Here is a 24,279-nt window from a genome sequence, read left to right as displayed (position 1 = left end):
TTCAATTCAATTCAAGTTTATTTGTATAGCGCTTTTCACAATACATATTGTTTCAAAGCAGCTTTACAGAAAATGCATTTCAAAAATATACACACAAAATACAGTTAGTTAATCATAAAATTTAGGGCATAACATATTGCCGGCATTGGGTCGTCTCTTCACAGGCGTCGAGTCGTCTCATCACAGGCGTTGGGGCATCTGAAGTCTCCATGAGAGGCTGGATACATAACTGGAGCTGACGAACTCTATTTGAGTTAGGGACAGGCGTCCCGAGATAACAAAAAAAAAAAAAAAAAAAAAAAAAAGGCAGATGGGAAATAATTAGCGTAGCTGCTGTTCATAATATGAATGCATTTGATCTGATTTAACTGTAGTATAAAAGGTATGAGATGCATCATGTGAATGCTTGGCTAAAGAGATGCGTCTTTAATCTAGTTTTAAACTGGGAGAGCGAGTCTGAACCTCGGACAATATCAGGAAGGCTATTCCAGAGTTTAGGAGCTAGATGTGAAAACGCCCTCCCTCCTTTAGTGGACTTAGATATCCTAGGTACGACCAGAAGCCTCGAATTTAGCGATCTTAAAGAGCGCGATGGATTATATGGCGATAGAAGATCTCTTAAATACACAGGAGCTAAACCATTTAGGGCTTTATAGGTCAGTAACAATACTTTGTAGTTGATACGGAACTTAATAGGTAACCAGTGTAGAGATGATAAAATTGGTGTTATATGATCATATTTTCTTGACCTAGTAAGAACTCTAGCGGCTGCATTTTGGACTAACTGTAGCTTGTTTACGGAGGATGCAGGACCACCAGCTAATAAAGCATTACAGTAATCTAGTCTCGAGGTCATGAATGCATGAACTAACTTTTCTGCATCAGAAACTGATAGCATATTACGTAGCTTAGCAATGTTTCTAAGGTGGAAAAAGGCTGTTCTTGTGACATTTGAGATATGATTTTCAAAAGACAAGTTGCGGTCTAGTATAACACCCAGATCTTTTACTGTAGAGGATAAAGTAACAGGACGTCCATCTAAATTAAGGTTGTATTGTAAGAGGTTTTGTGGGCAGTTTTTTGGACCAATCAGTAATACCTCCGTTTTATCTGAATTCAACAGAAGAAAATTACTCGTCATCCAATATTTTATATCTTTAACACACTCTGTCATTTCAGATAATTTAGTGTTATCATCTGGTCGTGATGAAATATATAATTGAGTGTCATCAGCATAACAGTGGAAACTTATTCCATGTTTTCTTATAATATTACCAAGTGGCAGCATATAAATTGACAATAGCAGAGGGCCTAACACAGATCCTTGCGGCACTCCATAATTTACTGACGTTATCTTTGATTTTTCCCCATTTAAATGGACAAAATGGTAACGGTCTGATAGGTACGATCTAAACCAGCTTAATGCCTGTCCCTGAACACCAGTGTAATTTTGAAGTCGATCTAAGAGTATTTTATGATCTATAGTGTCAAACGCAGCACTAAGATCGAGTAAAACTAGTATTGAGATACAGCCTTGGTCAGAAGCTAAAAGTAAATCATTTGTAATTTTAACCAGCGCAGTTTCTGTGCTATGATGTGGCCTGAATCCTGACTGAAATTTTTCATAGATATCGTTTTCTTGCAAGAAAGAGCACAGTTGAGCGGACACAACTTTTTCTAGTATTTTAGACATAAATGGAAGATTTGAGATGGGTCTGTAGTTTGCTAGGTTATTTGGATCTAATTGTGGTTTCTTAATAAGAGGTTTTATAACTGCCAGCTTGAATGTTTTTGGAACATGTCCTAAAGATAGAGACGAGTTAATAATATTGAGAAGAGGCTCTTCCACTACAGGTAACACTTCTTTCAGTAGTTTACTGGGTATTGGATCTAATAAACATGTTGTTGGTTTAGATGCAGTAATAAGTTTATTTAGCTCTTCCTGTCCTATAGTTGTAAAGCACTGTAGTTGTTCTTGAGGGGCGATAATTGAGGCTGAATCGTAAGACGCTGTCAAAGATTGTACATTTACAATTGTGTTTCTGATGCTTTCTATTTTCTCAGTGAAGAAATTCATGAAACCATTACTATTAAGATGTAACGGGATATTTTGGTCAGGTGACGTCTGTTTATTTGTTAGTCTAGCCACAGTGTTTAATAAAAACCTTGGATTGTTTTGGTTATTTTCTATTAGTTTGCGGAGATGCTCAGCCCTGGCTGCTTTTAGAGCCCTTTTATACTGTCTTTCCACGCGATTCTAAAGACCTCTAAATTTGTTTGTTTCCATTTGCGCTCTAAGTTACGAGTTTCTCTCTTGATAACATGCGTAGCACTGTTGTACCATGGTGCTTTAGTTTTCTCTCTTACCTTTTTTAATCTAATTGGTGCAACAGTTTCTAATGTACTAGAGAAAATGGTGCTCATACTGCTAGTCATTTCCTCTAGCTCATCTGTTAGTTTGGGTTCACTGAGGAGCGGAGATAGATCAGGTAAGCTATTCAAGAATCTATCTATAGTAGTTGGAAGGATTGTTCTGCCTGGTCGATAACGCGGCGCAACATGGCACATTTCAGCCGTACGTAGTATGCAAGTTACCATGTAATGATCAGTGACATCATCACTTTGCGGTATAATATCTATATCGGTTGGATCGGTTCCATATGATATAATTAAATCTAGAGTATGATTAAGACGATGAGTGGGACCACTAACGTTTTGCTTGACCCCAAAGGAGTTTAATAAATCTGTAAACGCAGCCCCTAACGCATCATTTGTGTTCAATCATCAACGTGTATGTTGAAATCTCCAACAATTATTGCCTTATCGACATTGACCAATAGATCTGAGAGAAAATCTGCAAACTCTTTTAGGAAATCAGCGTAAGGCCCTGGCGGTCTATATACAGTAGCCAAGGCTAGAGATAATAGGGATTTCTTTCTTACATCTAGGAGCGTAACATTTAGCACAAGTACTTCAAACGAATTAAACCTGTGGCCTGTTTTCTGAGTAACATTAAGAATATCTCTATAGATTGTTGCAACACCGCCGCCACGACCAATCAGACGGGGCTCATGCTTATAACCGTATCCTGGCGGAGTGGACTCATTAAGACCGAAATAATCATTTGGTTTAAGCCAGGTTTCAGTAAGGCAGAGTACATCGAAGCTATTATCAGTGACCATTTCATTTACAATAACCGCCTTAGGTGTAAGCGATCTAATGTTTAGAAGACCTAGCTTTAGAAATTGTTTTTGTTCACTAATATTGAGATTTTCTGGTTTAATCACAATTAGATTTTTCTTAGATCCTGCAGTAGATTTATTGTTTGGCCTCACTAAACGAGGAATAGACACAGTTTCTATATAGTGTTCTACACTGGTACTTATATCAATTAATTTGGGACAGCAAAGAATGTGATTAGGACTTTGACTTACTAGTCATATGGTGTGTAACGTCTTTGAGATGTTGTCCGACAGAACAGCCGCTCCGATTCTGCTGGGGTGCAGGCCATCAGCACGGTAGAGCCTAGGTCGCTCCCAAAAAAGATTCCAATTATTTACAAAGAGCAGTCTCTGTTCATTACACCATGACATCAACCATTCATTTAGTGCAAACAATCTACTGAACCTTTCTTGTCCTTGTCGGTACGTGGGAAGCGGTCCAGACACGACGATCTTTGCTTCAGGCGATGTTCTGCGTACCGTCTCGATCAGGCTCCTGTAGTCCCTCTTCAGAACCTCCGTCTGCCGCAGCCTGATGTCGTTCACCCCCGCGTGCAGCACGACAGCTCCGACGCGCTCGTCACCGTTCAGGATCTCGGGGACCTGCGCAGCGACATCGAGAACACGAGCACCAGAAAAGCAGTGAGTGCGCACCATACCTTGACCTGAGGTAGCGCGGACATGCCGGACCATGGAACTGCCGATGATCACAGCGTCGTCGCGTTCCGTCTCGCGAAGAGGGGAGAAGCGGTTCCGGGTGGAGATCTCGAAGACCGGGAGGGGCGGAGAGGTCCTTGCTCTGGTCCTGGCTCGTGTCTTCCGCTGTGGCATCATCCAGGGTCCATGGTGCTGTGTCGGTGTCGGGGTAAACGAAACCAGGGGTGCTCGGGTCCTGTGCAGAGAAATACACGGAGTAGAGGAGGCCGGAGTCGAAAAGTTACTAACCACTGACTTGTGAGCATCGGCGCGTGATGCTTCAAGCGCTGATCGTCGGTCTCGCAGCTCGGCCTGCCTCCCCAGCAGATCACGGATCTGCTTCTCCACGGACTCCAGCTCCAACCGCACCGAATGCAGCTCAAACGTGTCCTCACCTGCACTCAGAGGTAGACACACATCCGATGTATTCGCCATTATGACAGATGAACAATAAATTAGTAGTGATGCTACCAATATCACTACTAATTTAGGACTGAAATCATGGATAGAACCCGTATCCTTCCAGTGATTCGAGTGTAAATAAGACGGTCGATAGGCGAGACCACGCGTGCAAATGCTAGCGGGCTAACGTTAGAGATAGTAACGGAAGTTCGGAAAGTTGGATATAACCAGCGATATCAAAGCAATCCGATTGTTTTTTATAGAGAGTAGTATCGGAGATATGTTCACACGCTGGAAAAGTAGAGAAAAATAGAGAAATGGAGATTAGACGGATCTCCAAACACAAACAAAGTGATTTGAAACACAAAAATGTGTAAAGAAGAAAATCAAGGATTTATGAATCAATTCGACGGAGCTCCAAACACAAACAAAGCGATTCGAACACAAACACAACTCCAAACACAAACAAAGCGATTCGAAACACAACACAAACTAACAGTTAAGCGATTCGAAACACAAACACAAACAAAGCGATTCGAACACAACATAAACTAACAGTTAAGCGATTCGAAACACAAACAAAGCGATTCGAACACAACACAAACTAACAGTTAAGCGATTCGAAACACAAACACAAACAAAGCGATTCGAAACACAAACTAACAGTTAAGCGATTCGAAACACAACACAACAAAGCAATTCGAAACACAGCACAAACTAACAGTTAAGCGATTCGAAACACAAACACAAACCAGCGATTCGAAACACAAACTCCAAACACAACCAAAGCGGTTCGAGACACAGACACAAACTTCAAACACAAACAACCGATTCGAAACACAAACAAGCGATTCGAAGCACAAGCACAAACACAAACTCCAACACAAACAGAGCGATTTCAGTGATTCGAGTGTAAATAAGACGGTCGATAGGCGAGGCCACGCATGCAATGCTAGCGGGCTATCGTTAGAGATAGTAACGGAAGTTCGGAAAGTTGGATATAACTAGCGATATCAAAGCAATCCGATTATTTTTTATAGAGAGTAGTATCGGAGATATGTTCACACGCTGGAAAAATAGAAAATGCTAGTTTCTAAATGAGTGTAAAGAACAAAATCAACGATTTATGAATCAAGTCGACGGAGCTTCAAACACAAACACAGCGCTCACTCGCAACGCATGCGCAAATGTATAGTTTGTCTTCCACTTGGATACACATGCATTTACCCTGAAGGCAACTAACAGGAACTAATTCTGTCTTGGATGATTCCCAGCATTGCACAATGGAAATGTGTGGAACAAAACCACAAGGTTGTGGTAGTGGAAATACTGCAGCTACCTTAAATGTTGTTAATAATAATGCTATGTGATCATCTGTGGCAGAGAAAGAAATACTTTTAGCAATTACCCCATATGTTCCATCTGTTAGTTTCACATAGCTTTCATCTCGTCTCTGAGATTGGGTGTAGTCTCTGCTACTATACACCAGACCACCTTTGATCATACGCTTGTGCACTACAACTTCATCAGGTATACACACGCGAGAGGCACAGAAGGCAGCCCGTTCTTCCTGTGTAACAACATGCACGCTCCCATTGTCAAGTAGCGTAGTATTGTCACATTTGACTGCATTTTGGACCCTTGGGTACTTGTTCAAATCAGAACAGAACCGTAACACCTCTTCTTTCACCGTGTACTTGGATGAGAAGTAAGGAATTGATCTAAACAGAAGAAACTTGGTAACTATCTGATTCGCCACTCCTTTTGTTCCTTTTACCAAAGTCAGGAGTTTGCCATTTGCGTTCTCGAAAGGAAATACAGAATGTGTCCACAATGGGCCCCACAACTTGACTGACTTGGCAAGATGACTGAGAAGGTGAATGTTAAATGTCATCTGTGACTCGCCATATAAAATCTGAAACCTGAACATGAAGTCAAGCAACAAGATCTCAGCTCTGTTGATTTCACAAGGTTTTAGTTCATCCTTCAGTAGCAGATAAATGGCTGATACAAGTAGGCCAAGATGTTGCAAGTACTTTTGGGGAAGAAGTCCTTCAAGACATGGTAGGCTGTAGAACAGGAGCCAGGATCGCCACTCTGAGGCTTTCCAGTGCACCCTATCTGACAACCCTCTAGGCCAGGGGTGGCGAACCTGTTCAGCATGATGAGCCAAAAAAATTCCTCATCACTGCAAAGAGCCACACAACTTATGTCTCTCACAATAACATTACTATTACAATTTATTACTTATTACAATTACATAACACACAATCATTTCCATGGATTTTAAAGTTTGTCAATGTTTGTCATAGTATCAGCCTTTTTTTTTTTTTTTTTAGTTTGTCAAGGTTACATGACTCAGTTGGACACCTGGCACTCCTTGGTTTCCACATTTTTTGTTAAGTCTGGCTTGTATTCAGTTGTGGCAACTCGTAGTAACTCTTTCACATGCGTGTCAGTCAGTACAGAGCGATGCTTTGATTTCACTTGTTTCAGTGTTGAAAAAAGTGATTCACACATGTAAGTTGACCCAAACATTGACAATAGTTTGACTGCAGCCTGTTTGACATTGGGATATCTCTCATTCGGCACAATCTTCCAAAACTCTACGGTTCCTTCCCTCAGAACACTTTTAAGTCTGTCATCCTCAGAAAGTTCAATCATTTAAAGCTGAGATGCTGCTTCATCTTCCACTAACGGGGCTTTTAAACAGTCTGATTCAGCAGTGAATGGGTTGATAAGAAATGAATGCTTGCTTCCGGTGACGTCATGGTTGGAACAACAGGTTAGAGACGAGGCTCCGTCAGAAAAAAGTTAGAAAATAGTGACAACTGCAGATATATAAAGCTTTCAGTGTGGAAAATAGCCCGTGAACAAGATGACCACCACATCGAAAACGAGAGGACAAGGAAAACCAGGACATATGAAAGAAACTGACAATAAACCACCGAGTACGAACAGCGCTAGCGTAGATGCTACTAGCCGCGAGGAGCAGGCATAGATATTATATAGAGACTAGATGCCCTATTGGCTGCTGGGCACCGAGAAATACGGCCGCCATCTTAAACCGGTCGTACTCCTAGTTTCGTTGCTTAGCAGCAGTTAGATTCCAGAGCACTGTGGAGCATTTTCCTGTTCTAATCGGCGGACCATCGCAAATAGGGCCCGGGATTACTTTTCACAAGTACATTTTAACATTACCGTACTTTTGGTTGTGTTTTGTGAATAGAATATTACCAGATAATTGAGAAGGAGCAAGGATATTTGATATTACTGTACAGAAATCGTAGCCAGCTAACGTTCTAGGCTTACTGCACCACTCGGCATGGAGAGGTTGGGTAAAGTCAGTTTATATAACGTTACTGTCTATGGGTAAAGTAATTATTACAAGAGCTTCTCGGTTATCAGATACAAGCATTCAACGGCCCTGTAGCATAAACATATACAAATATAGGTTATTTGTGTTTGCGCACGTGATATCAGGAAGCAATGTAATAATGTTAACTTACCTGTGTAATACACACATGACGGCGATGCGCAAATCGAGTGTGTGTGTGTGTGTCACAACTTATTAAAATATCTTACTTTACTGCAACTATCTGGTACTGCTTCTTTATCATATTTATAGTGTGTGCTTTATAAAATACCTTATATCCTGTATCACATATTTTGATTTTGGACGTCTGGTCACTTTATATCTTTATTATTACTGTTAAGCCTACTATGAATATTAAAATATGCCGAACCATGTGTCCTTTATCATATTTATATTGTGTGATTTATAAAATACCTTATATCCTACATCACATATTTTGATTTTGGACGTCTGGTCACTTTATATCTTATATCAGAATATTATATTACTGTTAAGCCTACTATGAATATTAAAATAAGCCGAACCATGTGTCCTGTATCATAGCTACATGAATGACATTTGCAGAAAAAAAACCTGCGTGAAAATCAGTTCGGTATTCAGTGAGGTATGATTAATTAAATGCGCTGACAGCTCATTGCACCTGCCATACAGATTACACTGAGTGGAGCGGGTGACCGGTTTAAGATGGCGGCCCCACGGCTCGACCGCGCTAATAGGCAGTAGCGGTCGATAGGGCGTCTATCTATATGATGTCTATGGGAGCAGGTAGCACGTGAAGGCGAAATGTCTTTGATACAAGAAATGAGAAAACTCCGCGAAGAAAACAGTCAGGGACATAAACGAACAACAAAGACCCTTGAACGCTTGGAAAAGAATGTGACAGATATTAAGGAACAGCTCGGTGTCCACCAGCAGAGGATCGGTGAGTTGGAGGGGAGAGTCAGTTGTGATGTGGAAGATGCGGGAGCGGGGCAGCATCGTGTGATACGGTACCTGTTTCAACGCGAAAAACAACTCACAGCTGTTTGTGATGATTTACAAAACAGACTGAGGAGAAACAACCTTCGAATATTTTGTAGTAGCAATTTTAATCTTTTCTTTTGCTTCTGTGTTTTCTCAATGATAATATATGAATGCCATATGTTCTGTATTTTGAGCTTTATGCTGTAACGTTGATACAGCTGTGATTGTGACACTGAGACAGAAGACCCTAGGCTAGGGAGGGGTTGAGGCAACCATGGGGGTTCCTCAGGTCCTGCCCTCTGGGGTGGGTGTTTATAGAATGCTTTGATGAGAACATTATAAGACTACCAGAAAAACACCTATCTGGGTCTCACTCTGCCTGCATACTGGGCTGTTAGGGTTGGTGGGTTTCACCCTCACCCTGCAGCTGGCCTGTGTGGCTAGACTGGGAACTATTCTGCAGAATAAATGTATATTTTCTTTTAAATACAATTTGAATATTGACGTCTCTTTTGCCTGGGAATGCTGCGTTTGTTAAATATTGTTTTGCCACAACAATTTCAAATACCAGAAGAGAGTGAACATGGAGACGTGGTGGCGTTTGTGAAAACCCTGCTTCCCAAAGTACTGATGTTACCACCTAATTTGGACATTCAAATTGAAAGAGCGCACCGCTCACTTCAGTCCAAACCGACAGATCCAGCGGCTCCCCCCAGATCAATCATTGTGAGATTCCTCGACGCAGCGGTGAAAGATGTTGTTTTGCAGCAAGCATGGAGCCAAGGAAAGGTGCTGTTTCAAGACAAGAGGATTTTCTTCGATCAAGATTATTCTCCTGAGCTACAAAAGAAGAGAGCTAAGGTTCACGCAGTCGTCAAGCAGCTAAAGCAGAGGGGCATTCAGGCAAAGTGTCTGTATCCAGCACGACTGAAATTCAAGATGGACTCGGGAGAAAAAACTTTTCCCTCGCTGTCAAGCGCCGCGGATACTTTGCGAGAGATGGGTGTAGAGGTGCAGTGCGGAGAGAAAGAGCGCATTGAAGAGAAACTAACTGGAGGATGGAACATCAGCGCGAAGAGGAGGAGAACCAACATGCTGGGGATAGCTGACTTGAAGGCTATGATTCAGGAGGAAGAGGAGGTTGAGTAGTCGGGGGTATATAACACTTAAAATTTATTTCAGTTTGATTTCATACTAGGGCTGCTAAAGGTACACATAAAGTTGTGTGTATGAACAATGCATAGACTGAAAGCAATAATAGCATAATACATTTAAAAAAAGTAAAGTTGTCACAAAGGGTTAAAAAAAAAAAAAAAAAAAAAAAAATTCTGACGGATACTTGATGTTTACATGAGTGGTTCACACTCACTAGGACCTTTCTTACATGCTAGTGTAATACTGGTCATTATTGCACATTGGGTGCTTTTCTCCACAGAGGGATTAGGTCACCACTCTCTGTCCCATTATCACCGGGGGTCAGACATAGTTTATTCTCTGTGTCTGACTGGAAATGTGGAAGTTCTGTTCTATGTTCATAATGTTATTGTTTTGTTTTTTCTGAGGCAGGTCGCAAATGTTTTTTTGTTTAATTTCGCACATTTGGAGTTAAATTTTTTTATTTGTTTTTGTCTAACAGATGTTTATGAGAGATTCGGGCTGTGTTACATGAATCAGTATAAATCCAATGATGGCATTAGTTAATTTAATTACCTATAACATAAAAGGAATAAACAACCCAATTAAAAGAAAAAAGATACTGGGACAGTTGAAGAAAATGCAGTGCTCTATAGCCTTACTTCAAGAAACTCACCTCTCAGAAACAGAACACCAAAAATTAAAAAGAGAATGGGTGGATCAGGTGTACAGTAGCTCTTATGGGAAACGTAAAAAGAGAGGTGTAGCTATACTATTTAGTAGGTCTGTGTACTTTCAGTGTGAGAAGGTTTTCCAGGATACAGAGGGTCGTTATGTTACTGTCACAGGAAGGATTGCTGGCTTTAAATTAACTATTTTGAATGCCTATGCACCAAATGAAGATTGCCCACAATTTTTCAAAAAGCTTGCACATTTGGTAGCAGACCATGGGGAAGGTTTTTTTTTAATGGGTGGGGACTTAAATTGCGTACTGAATAATAGATTAGATAAATTACCATCATCCATGTTAACTTGGCTACTTTACTGCTTCCTTCACCCGCTACCGATAGAAAAATGGTGGACTGCGGTGACGTGGCAGTTCTTCTTAAAACCTCTGATCCCCGACTTCAACGCAATCTTTCGTTTGGCGAATTCGTAATTGCTTTCGGCATCTACAGAGACATTTTGTGCCAATGTTATCCAGAGAGAAGGGAAGAACTAGATCTTTACTTGTCTATGATCGCGGATTTCAGCCAAAGATACGGGGGCACGTTGTTTTATGAATATCACAAGTCTTTTGCTGCTAAATCTGCTTCCTTCATCGCACTTTTCAATTCAAGACTAGACTGGTCAGTTACAGACACCGAGCTACTCGTCCGTCATTTCGGCGGCCAAAAAATCTTGGCCTGCGCTATTTGCAGCGCTCACGGGCATTCGGCTTCGTTCTGCCCCAAAGCATTTGCAAACAATGATTCGGCTACTGTCCATGGCGCTGAAAACGTAAGAACCCCTTCAAACAGCAGAGGTCGCCATATTTCACGCTTCAATGGTGTCCCTTTATGTTCTCGTTTTAATGAATCTGTTTGTACATATCCTAACTGTAAATTTGCTCATATCTGTAGTTCTTGCAAGGATCCGCACCCGAAATCTGTCTGTCCACGCCGGTACAAACCTGCTACCCACGGGAAAGCCCCAATACAGAGAAAATTCTGAATAGTCACCCATCTACTCCTATCAATATCCCGAACCTTTCAAGCTACCTTTTTTCTCACCCTGATCCTGTTTTCGTGGATTATTTAATCACCGGCTTGTCCCAAGGGTTTCGGGTGGGAGTTCTTTCACATCTTTCTGCCTCTTTCGTTGCTAAAAATTTGCAATCAGCCAGAAATGAACCCGACGTGGTTTCAGCACTATTAGAGAAAGAGGTTAATAAAAGATATGTCATTGGCCCTTTCGCTTCTCCTCCTTTCTCTCCTTTTCGGATCAATTCTATCGGGGGAGCAACGCGGAAATATTCTGGCAAAAAACGTCTCATCTTTGACATGTCTTCTCCTCATTCCTCTAACGTAGTAAGCGTTAATGAATGCATTCCTCTAACCCCTTTCTCTCTACATTACGCCTCGGTTGACAATGCAATTCAGTTAATCAAGTTAGCTGGCCAAGGCGCTCGGTTAGCCAAAGCCGACATTACAGACGCTTTCAAAACCATGCCAATCCACCCTTCCGATTGGCATCTTTTCGGAGTTAAATGGGATTCAAAATTCTATTTCGCCGTAAGGCTCACATTTGGATGTAGAAGTAGCCTGCACATATTCAACACTCTTTCTGAAGCTTTGTGTTGGATCCTGCTGAATGTCTGTAAACTTCCGTTCGTTTTGCATCTACTGGATGATTTTTTGTTGATCGATTTTCCAAATTCTCAATCTCCCATTCTCGATGTACTTAAGCAGGTATTTAAGGATGTTGGCGTCCCCCTCTCCGCAGAGAAAACACTGGGCCCCTCTACTTCGCTCGAATTTCTAGGCATTTTTCTCGATACGGTCAAAATGCAAGCTTTTCTTCCTCAGGAAAAACTCCTAAGGATCAGATCCTTTCTGGATTTTTTTTCTTCTTTACGCGTCGTTTCAAAACGTGATATTCTTTCTCTGCTCGGCCACTTAAATTTCGCCATGAGTATAATTCCACAAGGAAGGGCTTTTATTTCTCGGCTGCTAACACTGGCTCATTCTACGAAAAACCTAAGCGATTTGCTTCATTTAGATGAAGGATGTCTTTCTGACATTACATTTTGGACTCGTTTGTTAAACGATTGGAACGGCATTTCTTTTTTCTACAACGACGTTTTCGAATCATCAGAAGATTTACATCTATTTACCGACGCCGCCCCCTCCATCGGATTCGGGGGTTTCTTCCAAGGACAATGGTTCTCAGAGAAATGGCCAATCGCATTTCCCGGATCCACTTCTGGCTCAGTTTCTTCCGCGCTCTACGAGCTTTATCCACTAGTTCTAGCCAGCGTAATTTGGGGTCCAGCGTGGTCAAGGAAACGCATTATGATGTTCTGTGATAACGAAGCCGTCGTTACCATCATTAATAAAGGCAGATCATCTTGCCAGACGATTATGCCTTTCGTGAGACGCCTTATCTGGCAATCAGTCGTTTTCAATTTCATCATTAAGGCAGTTCATATACCCGGACACTCTAATGTTATTGCTGATGCCTTATCTCGTTTCCGTTTTCAGACTTTCAGACGGCTTTGCCCTTCAGCCAACACGGATCCCACACCTTGCCCTCACCTATCAGCAGCAATGTTAAATTAGATGACTTGGTTACATCAGCCAGACATTATATGTCTATAGGAGTAGCTCCCTCTACTTTTAAAGCTTATACTTCCGCTTGGTCTTCTTTTTTAATGTTTTGCTTTTCTTTTCAAACTCCCGTATTTCCCATTTTGATTACGACTGTCTGTTCCTTTCTCGTTTTTAATTTAGAAAAACGTAATCTTAAACCTTCTTCCATTCGCAGATTACTCGCAGGCATTCAATTTTACGCAAGATTTTTCAATCCCGATTTTCCTAGTCTTTTCTCTGCTTCTTCCATACGGCTATTGCTCAAAGGTATAAGTAAATCCTCTCGTAATTCTCCAGAAAAACGTTTGCCTATCACCTTGCCCTTATTGCAAAGATTAATCACTTCAATACGTAACGGCCTATTTTCTACATATACTAATACTTTATTAGAAGCCGTGTTTCTAACCGCTTTTTACGGGTTCATGCGTCCGGGAGAATTTACTTCAGCAACCAACCATTTCAATCCTGCCCATGACCTTTCTTTTTCTGACATACGCTTCTCAACTAGTTTCTTTACTCTATTTCTCAAACACTCTAAGAATGATTCTGAAGGTTCTGGTGTTACACTTACAATTTCTAAAATTAACAACAATTTTTGCCCTTTCTTATCTATGCTTAAATTTCTCAAAATCCGCCAGAGATCCCCAGATAATTTTCCTCTATTTATTCTACCTAACGGAGCACCCCTCTCTAAAGCCTGGTTTAGAAATCACCTAGTTTCCATCCTCAAAAGCTGCAGCTTATCCCCCTCCCAGTATACCGGACATTCCTTCAGGATCGGGGCAGCCACTACAGCAGCCGAACGCGGCATCTCTACTGCAGCCATCAAGATCCTAGGCAGATGGTCTTCCTCCGCATTCGAGTCATATATAAGACCTGATTCAAGAATCATCCTCGAAGCTCAGCAAGCTCTCCAGTAAATGGTCCAGGTAAATCCCTATGCAACTACTGGTGGTGGTGTGTTAAAAAAAAATAATAATAATAAAAATAAAAAAAATTATAATAATAAATAAATAAACACATGTGTGGCCCTGCGGCCTTGTCTCCGTAGTCTAGCAGACCGTGTTTGTCTCTGTGGTCTAACAGACCGTGTGGCCCTGCGGCCTTGTCTACTGTGGTCTAGCAGACCGTGTTTGTCTCCGTGGTCTAACAGACCGTGTGGCCCTGCGGCCTCGTCTCTGTGGTTTAGCAGACCGTGTTTGTCTCTGTGGTCTAACCGACCGTGTGGCCCTGCGGCCTTGTCTCTGTGGTCTAGCAGACCGTGTTCGTCTCTGTGGTCTAACAGACCGTGTGGCCCTGCGGCCTTGTCTCTGTGGCCTTATAGGCCATGTGGCTCTGCGGCCTCGTCTCTGTGGTCTAGCGACCGTGTGGCCCTGCGGCCTTGTCTCTGTGGTCTAGCAGACCGTGTTTGTCTCTGTGGTCTAACAGACTGCGTGGCCCTGCGGCCTTGTCTCTGTGCTGTAGCAGACCGTGTTCGTCTCTGTGGTCTAACAGACCGTGTGGCCCTGCGGCCTTGTCTCTGTGGTCTTATAGGCCATGTGGCCCTGCGGCCTCGTCTCTGTGGTCTAGCAGACCGTGTGGCCCTGCGGCCTTGTCTCTGTGGTCTAGCAGACCGTGTTTGTCTCTGTGGTCTAACAGACTGCGTGGCCCTGCGGCCTTGTCTCTGTGCTGTAGCACAGTGGTTCTCAAACTTTTTCAGGAGGCGGCCCCCTTGTGTAGGGTGAATCCTTTTGTGGCCCCCCAAAAGAAAACTCATGACGAAAACATCCTTAAACGTACAATTTTACTTACAAATTTTAGATTGTACCAAAAACAAATGAATTTGTACAATGCTGGAACAACAGTCTTTTTGTAGCCTTATGTCTCTGATGTTGAATATACAAAATTAGTTAAATTCTACATTTCATAAAATATTTTTTTTTAAATAAAAAATAGTTTTGACAATTAACAATAATATTGTCTGAAAAGTGCAACAAAAGTATTGAATACTGAACAGTAATTTATGATGTCCATAGTAAAAGATGAACACTGAAAAATTAATTTACTGATTGTAAAAAAGTGCATTAAACTTCTTACATGTTAATGTAGTAAATGACAGTGTCTCAAGTTTGGTTTGCAATTTGAACAGCAATCTGTTTTTTCAGCAATCTTTTTTTCTGCAAGAAACATAAAAAAAAAATTCTGCTCTACTTAAAGAAATAGTTTTTCAACATAGAAGACATACAATATTATACAAGTTTTCAGAGGTGTCAAAAGTATTCACATTCATTACTCAAGTAGAAGTACAGATACTAGGGTTTAAAATGACTTCTGTAGAATTTGAAGTATCAACTCAAGCTTTTTACTTAAGTAAAAGTGTAAAAGTACATGGTTTCAAAACTACTTAAAGTATAAAAGTAAAAGTAATGCAAGGCAAAAAATGCCATTAAGGACAAAAGCTTAGACCGCGCCAAAGGGGCCTATTCATGGGTTTCAGTCACGTGACTTTTTTGTTGTGGCCGCCATCTTTAGGACCTTTGAGTTAAATTGAGTAGTATCTCCCTGGTGATTGGAAAGATGTCGCACACTAAAATAGCACACCTCACTGCAGACGAAAAGCAACGGTACTTAAATAAAATAGATACTTTAGGTATAGATCCTTATTTACTGCCAAACAAACTGCTGACTCCATTAAAGTCTTGTAAAAACTTGCCAGATTTGACGTTTGCTGATATTTATGGTGCGATCTGTGAAAAAAACAGAGGGGGGGATGTTTTGAAACATTTTTATTCATAAAAATAAATCATGAGAACATGAACTTCATCACTGCATGTGCAGGAATTGTAAAATCTTTTTTATTAACTCATGAAGTAGCCTAACGCAATATTTTTTACTCTAATAGCTTATCTTTCCCCACACATAACTGTGATCATGCAATAACGTTAACTTTACATCGCGATGATGAGCTACAGTGAAATGATAGAAAAGACATCATCTGTGTTAGCAATTCGCGTCTACGTATCCCCCCCGGCAAATCGCACCCGGTTTATATCTACCTCGTCCACAATCCCTCTCCATGGACCGGCGAAGCTCTCAAGGCATTTAAAAGCACTGAAGCCTACCTCTACTTCACTTCGGGATGGGTTAATGATCCCAAAATCTATCATCTGGAGATGAAGAAAATGTTCTTGATAACAGGACGGGTGTTATTAACGTCACTCGAGTAATCGCTGCATTGCTGAACTGAATTGCTAATAATGTCGGTAAAGCACATGCATCTCCTGTATTATAAGTGAGGTTTGGACACCTTTATTTTCAATTCTCATTTATTTGTAAAGCGCTTTTCACAATATCGTTTCAAAGCAGCTTTACAGAAAATGCATGGGTCATTACAATTTAGAGGGTCCAAGTTATGCATTTCAGAAATGTTTAAAAATCACGCAGTTATCTATAATCTATTAATCTAAACAATGTATTAATTTAAGGCAGAAACAGTGAGCAGTAGTTTAGCATACTGAAGCAGGTAACAACATCATTCAGCCATACATATAAATTTAGTAATTTTAGTAATACATAAGTTTAGTAATGTAAAAATAGATAGCTGTCTAGAATGACGTTATACGTGTTCCAACTGTAAACTACATGTTTTAATTTAGCTAGCTAACCTAATATGCAATAATAATGTAAAATTAAAAGTAATTTTACTTTTATTAAATTTCCAGGTGAAGCATTCACAAAGCCTCAGTGTAACACCGGATAACAGGAATCTTGTACCACCCCATCACGGACAATATGAATGCCAGTAGAGTAGTAAAAAAAGATATTTATGCACGCAGTGATCCCTCTTTATAGCAGCAATCCATCTCTGACGACACTCAGGGTTTTTGGGGATATTGTAAAACGTTAATTTCTCATTTCGTTGAGATTTGCTGTTATCGCAGCTTACAGCCATAGACAGTATATAAACGCTTACAGCAGATAGACGGCATGTTTGGATTCGGTCCTACAAATGGCGGCCACACTGCTGTGTGACGTCACGTGAAACCCGTGAATAGTGCACCCCCCCTCCTCAAACATTCTAAGGCCATAATGACTATAATGTTATATATATTAAAATGTAAATGTTGAAAAACTTGTGAGGCACTAGGCTACCGGTTTCAGCCGCATATAAGGATTTTGGATATTGCCATCTTTGTGGGGATATTTTGACACTATAATGGTTGCGCGCACACACACACTCTCTCTCCCACACACACACTCTCTCTCCTCTCTCTCTCACACACACACACGCACGCACTCTCTCTCTCTCTCTCTCTCACACACACGCACACACACACACACACACACACACACACTCTCTCTCCCACACACACACTCTCTCTCCTCTCTCTCTCTCACACACACACGCACGCACTCTCTCTCTCTCTCTCTCTCTCTCTCTCTCACACACACACACACACTCACTCTCTCTCTCTTCTCTCTCTCCACTCTCTCTCTTCTCTCTCACACACACACACACTCTCTCCTCTCTCTCTCTCACACACACACACACTCTCTCTCTCTCTCTCTCTCTCTCACACACACACACACACTCAGTCTCCCTCTCACACACACTCGCTCTCTCACACACACGCACACACTCTCTCTCACCTCTCTCTCACACACACACACGCACACACACACTAACGATTATGTTTGCCACTTATCCTGCGATTGTCATACAGTAGGCAATATTGTAAAAACGGCTGTCCCCAAAGCAATATTTGACGCGATTTGCCCCGTATTCTTGAGCACAAAACTGTTGATTCATTTCTCCCTCGCTTACCGCATCTACAGTAGGTTTCCTTCGGAGGAGTTTTGCCGCTTTCCACAACCAAATGTAACTACAGCGCGCCGCGCGGACAGCCTCTCACAAGTTAGAAAGAAAACACAAAGCCAATCAGTTTAGCGATGTGTGTTCAGGAGGCGGGACTCAGATCTATTGTATAATTGGCCATTTTTTGAACGACGACAAGCCAGAATGAAAACAAGCAGAAATGAAATAGGAGTAACGAGGCTATTTTTAAAATGTAAGGAGTAGAAAGTACAGATAATTGCGTGAAAATGTAAGGAGTAGAAGTAAAAAGTCGGCTGAAAAATAATTACTCAAGTAAAGTATAGATACCCAAAATTTCTACTTAAGTAATGTAACGAAGTATTTGTACTTCGTTACTTGACACCTCTGCAAGTTTTACACTATAATAAATCATGCAATGGAGACACATCAATTTAGTAACCACTGTTCAAGTACACACAACCTCAGTGGGAAGGGTGAGACTGTCTTTCTTTGCAGAGCTTATCAATTCTGGGTGTTATGGGGGACAGGCAAACTCTCAAGTCATCTTCCACATTAAGCCGTGCCCTGTATTTTGTCTTTATTGCCATCATGGCTGAGAAAGATGCCTCACAAAGGTATGTTGTTGGGAAAGGCAGCAATATTCTCATGGCCTGAAGAGCAACCTCCTTGTACTCCTTTTCAACTGTGGGCCAAAATTCTGCTGGGCCCTGCTGATTAAATCTCATCCTGAGAGTACGATCACTGGACAGTTCCAAAAGTTCATCTTCAGCCTTTCCACTGAGGCCACTGGCCATCACATCACAAGAAAAGGGATCTCGAACCCAGTCATATTTCTCCATGTCAATGTCTGTGAAGTAGCGACTGAAATGTTCATTCAGTGAGGTGAGGTGACTGGTAATGGTGTTGAGCATGAAGTCCACTGCCATGCAGTTTGTATCCAAAAATTCGAATAGATTTGGAAACATGTCAGTGATGCCTCTTTGTAGTTTGTGTACCCACAGGTCAGTTTTTCTCATGAAAGCATTTATTTTGTCACTTGACTCCAGTATTGTGGAATAACATCCCTGAATGGACAGATTCAGTCCATTGAGACTACTGAAAATGTCTGCAAGGTAGGCTAGTTTTGCCATCCACTGTTGGTCAGAAAAAAACTGTTCCAGATCAGGTTTATGTTCTTTCAAAAAATCATGAAGCTTACGTCTGAGTTCAAACACTCGCTGTAAAACTTTTCCACGCGAGAGCCACCGCACCTCTGAATGGAACAGAAGCCGATCATGAGCTGCTCCCATCTCTGTGCATAGTTTTGCGAAGAGACGTGACTTTAACGGTCTTGACTTCACGAAGTTGACAGCCGCTACTACTACTTCCAACACATCATGCAGGTCGGGTGCCATTAACTTCGATGCAAGTGCTTGACGATGAAGCATACAGTGAGTGGCTGTGATCTTTGAATTTATGGCTTGAATTCGGGTGACAACTCCACTCTTGCGCCCAGTCATTGCTGCTGCACCATCAGTGCAAACAGACACGCATTTTTCCCAGCTCAGATTTTCTTCTTCCATAAAAGTGTCCAACATTTTGAAAATTTCCTCACCTGTGGCTCTCCCCTCGAGTTCTTTTGAAAATAAAAAATCTTCCATAATTTTACTGTCCCATAAATATCGAACGTACACTAATACCTGCGCAGCACTACTAACGTCAGTGCATTCATCAAGCTGAAGCGCGAACTGCTCACGCGATCGTAATCTTTCGGTCAGTTGAGATTTCACATCAAAAGAAATGTCTTTGATTCGCCTGCTTACTGTATCGTTGGACAGCGGTATGGATTTAATCTTATTCGCGGCCTCCTCCCCGATCATCACTCGGCACATATCCACTGCTGCTGGAAGTATTAATTCCTCTCCGACTGTGTGAGGCTTTTTACATTTGGCTATTCGCAGGGCTGCAAGATACGATGCATGTTGTGCTTTCTCAGGTATTGTTGTGATGTTAGTCAGTCGTACCTTTTGCTTGACGTATTCTTCTTTCTTTCTCTGAAAAAAATCCTTACTTTTATTTGCATGCTCCGGATGAATTGTTGTGAGATGTCGGTTGAGTTTATATGGTTTCAGTGCTTCAACGGAACGAATCCTCCCCTCCATCCTCCCCACCACCACCAGGATGGTCCCTTCCATACCTCACAGGGGGTCGGCTGCGCCCCTGCCTTGATCTTCAGGCAGGATATGCAGAGTCCGGACCCTCAGACTGCGAGCTACGGACGGAGCCTACGCCAATGAACTTTATTGCTTGCTGGGTTGTTAATAAATGGATAATTGTCACCGTATTTACTCTCCCGAGTCTTTCTGGTAGAAATGAAATTTGTGGTCTTTTTTTGCGTAGGCCGGAGAATCTGTCCTCAAAACTCTGTTCGAGATTTTCAAGCAGTGTTGCATATCATGCAGTACTCCCATTTACAACCTCTGCTGCATGTTCACTTGCCTTCAACAAGGATGGAAAATGTGTTAACTGTCTCTTTTGTAGATGAGTCTTGAACAGCTTGAGTTTGTTGACAAATGTGAAAATACTCTGCACCAGGTCAGAAACATCTTTAACTTCCCTTGCAGATCCACATTGAGGCCATTCAGATAATGCAGCACGTCGACCAAAAAAGCCAAGTCTGAAATCCACTGGGGATCACGTAGCTCAGGATAGTCTTTATGATTCTCTGCGAGGAACAGCTTCCCTGGATTTAAAAGCTCAAAAAAACGAGAAAGCACATTACCTCTTGACAGCCATCTTACAGCACAGTGAAGAAGCAGATCAGATGTCAGATCTTCATCAAGCTCAGCAACGAGATTTTTGAACTGCCTGTGATTGAGAGCATGTGTGCGTATAAAATTGACAATTTCCAGCACAGGTTTCATGATGTGATCCAAGTTCAGCTTTTTAGACACCAAGTTCTCTTGGTGGATAATACAGTGAAATGTCCAAAATTCAGGAAAACAGTCATCAGCTTTACATAGCCCTACAAGGCCTTTCCCAGAACCCAACATGGCTGGTGCTCCGTCAGTGACTATTGCTGTTAGCTTTGATAACTGCAGATCTGCTTTCTCAACAACAGCCATCAGTGTCTCTTTCAGGTCGATGCCACGGGTTCTGTCTTTCAGTGGCACAATGTCAAGCAGCTCTTCCTTAATTGTGCAGTCTTCTGACACAAATCGTACAAATATCGCCAACTGTGGCTTATCTTGTACATCGCAAGACTCGTCCAAAGCAATGCTGAAATACCGGCACTTCTGAAGATCTGAATATAAATGCGTTTCAACTGAGTTGTTAATGTCCGATATTCTCTCTTCAACGGTGTGCCGTGACAGCTGAAGGTCCTTTACTGAACGTTCCAAATTTTCATTTTCAGGACAAAGAATAGCAACAACATCACTAAGGCACTTTTTAAGAAACTCCCCTTCACGATATGTTTTTTTTGCACGAGCAATGTTCCATGCCAGCTGATATGACGCTAATGTCACTGTCTCTGAATGCTTGGTAAATTTCCGAAAAAGCTGACTTTGTTTATCTGACTGACGTTTCAAAGTGTTTACCTTGTGCTTGCGGAGTTCACTGCCTTTGGGAAATTCCCGTGCCACCGTAGAATGGAGTGATGTGAAATGGCGCTCAAGATTTGAAGCCTTAAAATGCGACAATGACGTCTGGCATATCAAGCAGAATGGTTTTCCATTTCGTTCAACGAAAAAATATAAATCCTCCCATTCAGATAAAAATGTTCTGTGCTCATCTTCATATTTGCGCTTAGCTGTATGCTTCTTTGATTCTGCCATGATAATTCCTACTAACGTACTTCACATTAATCAGACAGCGGCAGCTCCTGTCAGTCAATAGGCTAGCCACGTTAAATCGCGCGAGAGTCGAGGTTCTGTTAAAAATAATTTAAATAATATATTATTTAACAAAAAAGTTAAATTACATTCAGAAAATACATTTAAATTCCTTCTGATTTATTTTTAAATAAAATTTTGAAGTTCTAAAAAAGTTGAATGAAATGCGATTGTATACACAGAACATGTGGAGACTGAAGAGCCGCAAACAAGCAGTCAAAGAGCCGCACGCGGCTTCGCGTGCCACCCCTGCTCTAGGCAGTCGAGTAATCAGGTGTGGAGGTTGGATACCAACAATTCTAGCATCGATCTCTCTCAAAGTGGCAGGGCTGCCAACATAATATGGCTGGGTGGATGAAGAAGTTTCAACCTGGAGTCTAGTAATCTGTCTTGAAACCCCCAGTAAGACTGCATGCATGTAGTCTGGGACAAAACCCCAGACAACATCAAAGTATGGCAAGTTGATTAGTGGAGAAGGACCTTTTACCCCCCCTAATATTTGTCCCACCTTCTACAGCCAACTCCATATCCCTAACCATTTCCTCATTTGTTCTGTCACAATATTCTTCTTCTGAAACTGGATACTTTACTACCCTATCAACCAGCTTCCCAGGATGCAGACAGAATCCGCAGCCATAATATCCATTAAACTGGGTAGTGTTTTGCATCAGCGGTCTCGCTTTGGAATCAACACTACAACAGAGGCCAACTATTTTGCTGTTAATAACATACCCTTCTTTATGCCATGTGACACCAGTGTCAGCTAGGGTCTTGGCCTGGTCCACAAATGACTTCAGAAAGATTTCCATCACAGGCTCTTTTGGCCCAAACCAAAGGCCAGCAAGCAATACATTCTTAAACCTAAGTTCAGGGGGAAGCTCATTGATCATTATGTGGATGGGCCATATAGAGAACTTTGAGGAATTAAACACAGGGCTTCCATCTGAGTTAAATATGTATGATAGGTTGTGAGAATCTGAGAGGATCTGATTTGGGCCAGACAAATGTCTGTACTTCTCCCCATCATAGATGTCTGACAACATCTCATTTTTACTCTCTTGCCTATCAAACCTATAATTCAAATGGGCACTCGCTTCTGTGCTTTCAAGCAGAGTCTGAATTTGTGGGACAAGAGGAACATTGATAAAGAAGTTACCTCCATTCGTAGAACCAGAATCAAAATTGCTGCCACATGATCCACATTCATCCATATGTTTGTCACTGATTTCCTGGACTGTTCCTATGTTTAAGTAACAAGTTTCACAGTAGAACTGAAATTCTACTTCCTCACAACTGTTTTTAAACACTCTGTTAAAAAGATACTTGGATCGAGGTACAACATCTTGCCCAAACAATTTATTTATCAACTGAAGTAAATCAATTAACTGGCAACCAATTATTTTATGCTTTGCTGCATGGCTCATAATCATGAACATGGCCTCAGCTTTTGTGGTAGTTCCTGTGGCAGTCAAAGCAGTGTCCATGTCAGGCTGTAGGTCAATCATTGACAGGGGGTCAGTAGTGTTCTGCTTCATGCTGCCTGTCCTATCTCAGACTCTGACTCTGTTTCACTGCATGCCTCTAAAAAAGCAACATCTCTGTTAAAGGTATGGTTGTGTGTAGGTCTGCTCATATACATATTCACGTAGGTTCATAGTTATTTTTAAAATATGTACAGAGCCTCCAAAATTATACATTTATAATTCAAAACTTAAAGAAGTACATGTGTACCTGAGAGAGAAAAAAACAATTAACAGAACAAGCTAAACTAGTACTCACGTGTTTCTGAAGGTGTACTTGAGCCTGGTGCAACGTCTACCTCACTACTGTACTCATCTGTCATCAGTTCAGCTGTTTTCCATTGACCATTCTGACAATAATGTTACAGTTATGTTACAATCATGACATTGCACTAACATGAAGAGGGACTGTGAAGAATATGACTTCATCTGACTCTGTAGCTGCCTATTTCCATGCTTATTTTTTGAATGTGTAACTTTATGGCATTTGATAGCTTTCATTACATCTGTAAAACAGATCACAAAACCCTCACATACCACAAATGGTGTACTCAACGTTGAATGGCTGTTCTGTATGCTCTCTGTCTCACTGTTCTGTATGCTGTCTCTCTCACTCTCTCTCACTCTCTCTGTGCTGTTTGTCTCACTCCCTGCCTCAGAGAGCATATCTATTAAAAATACCATAAGCAACAAGAAAACAACAGGCTGAAGAAATCTTGGTAACACTTTAGAATACTGTATCTTACTTAATGCATAGTTCATAAGGAATTATTACAGAACTAATAGGTATTTATCTATGAATACTTCAGTAACTACTATTAACTACTAAGGAAAATGTGTTAACTAATCAGTATTTAATATCGAGTTTTTTATTGTGTTAAGTAACAATTAACTAATCAATAACTACTGGATTTAGTCATGCCTCCCAA

At 41.3% G+C, this 24,279-nt stretch overlaps 1 protein-coding gene across 3 annotated transcripts; it reads right to left on the bottom strand.

Annotated features, from left to right (window-relative positions):
* LOC307004461 (uncharacterized protein) lies at positions 1-24,267 on the bottom strand. 3 transcript variants are annotated; one of them, XM_079623773.1, is made up of 4 exons: positions 23,888-24,267; positions 23,610-23,700; positions 3,628-4,312; positions 1-245 (listed from the first exon to the last, which is right to left on the bottom strand). In XM_079623773.1, exons 1-4 carry the CDS (start codon positions 24,110-24,112, stop codon positions 122-124), a joined length of 1,125 nt encoding a protein of 374 aa, XP_079479899.1. In that variant the 5' UTR covers positions 24,113-24,267; the 3' UTR covers positions 1-121. The 3 variants fall into 3 exon arrangements, with proteins under 3 accessions (XP_079479899.1, XP_079479898.1, XP_079479897.1); XM_079623772.1 differs by having other exon boundaries at positions 5-245; positions 3,435-4,312; XM_079623771.1 differs by lacking the exon at positions 1-245 and having other exon boundaries at positions 2,329-4,312.
* Between the last annotated feature and the right edge of the window lie 12 nt (positions 24,268-24,279).

The sequence above is a fragment of the Phoxinus phoxinus genome (assembly GCF_949152265.1).
Source record: "Phoxinus phoxinus genome assembly, chromosome: 9".
Lineage (NCBI taxonomy): Eukaryota > Metazoa > Chordata > Actinopteri > Cypriniformes > Leuciscidae > Phoxinus > Phoxinus phoxinus.
The sequence above is the reverse complement of the archived record's forward strand: the minus strand, read 5'-3'. Positions and strand labels throughout refer to the sequence as shown.

Bases quoted from the DNA above. Each gene is read 5' to 3' on its own strand.
- LOC307004461 (XM_079623772.1), bottom strand. From the start codon at position 24,112: ATGAACTATGCATTAAGTAAGATACAGTATTCTAAAGTGTTACCAAGA. The intron at 23,701-23,887 runs GTATGTGAGGGT...CATTATTGTCAG, and splicing joins CGTTGAGTACACCATTTGTG to AATGGTCAATGGAAAACAGC. The intron at 4,313-23,609 runs GTGAGTACTAGT...CTCTGAGTGCAG, and splicing joins AAGTACACCTTCAGAAACAC to GTGAGGACACGTTTGAGCTG.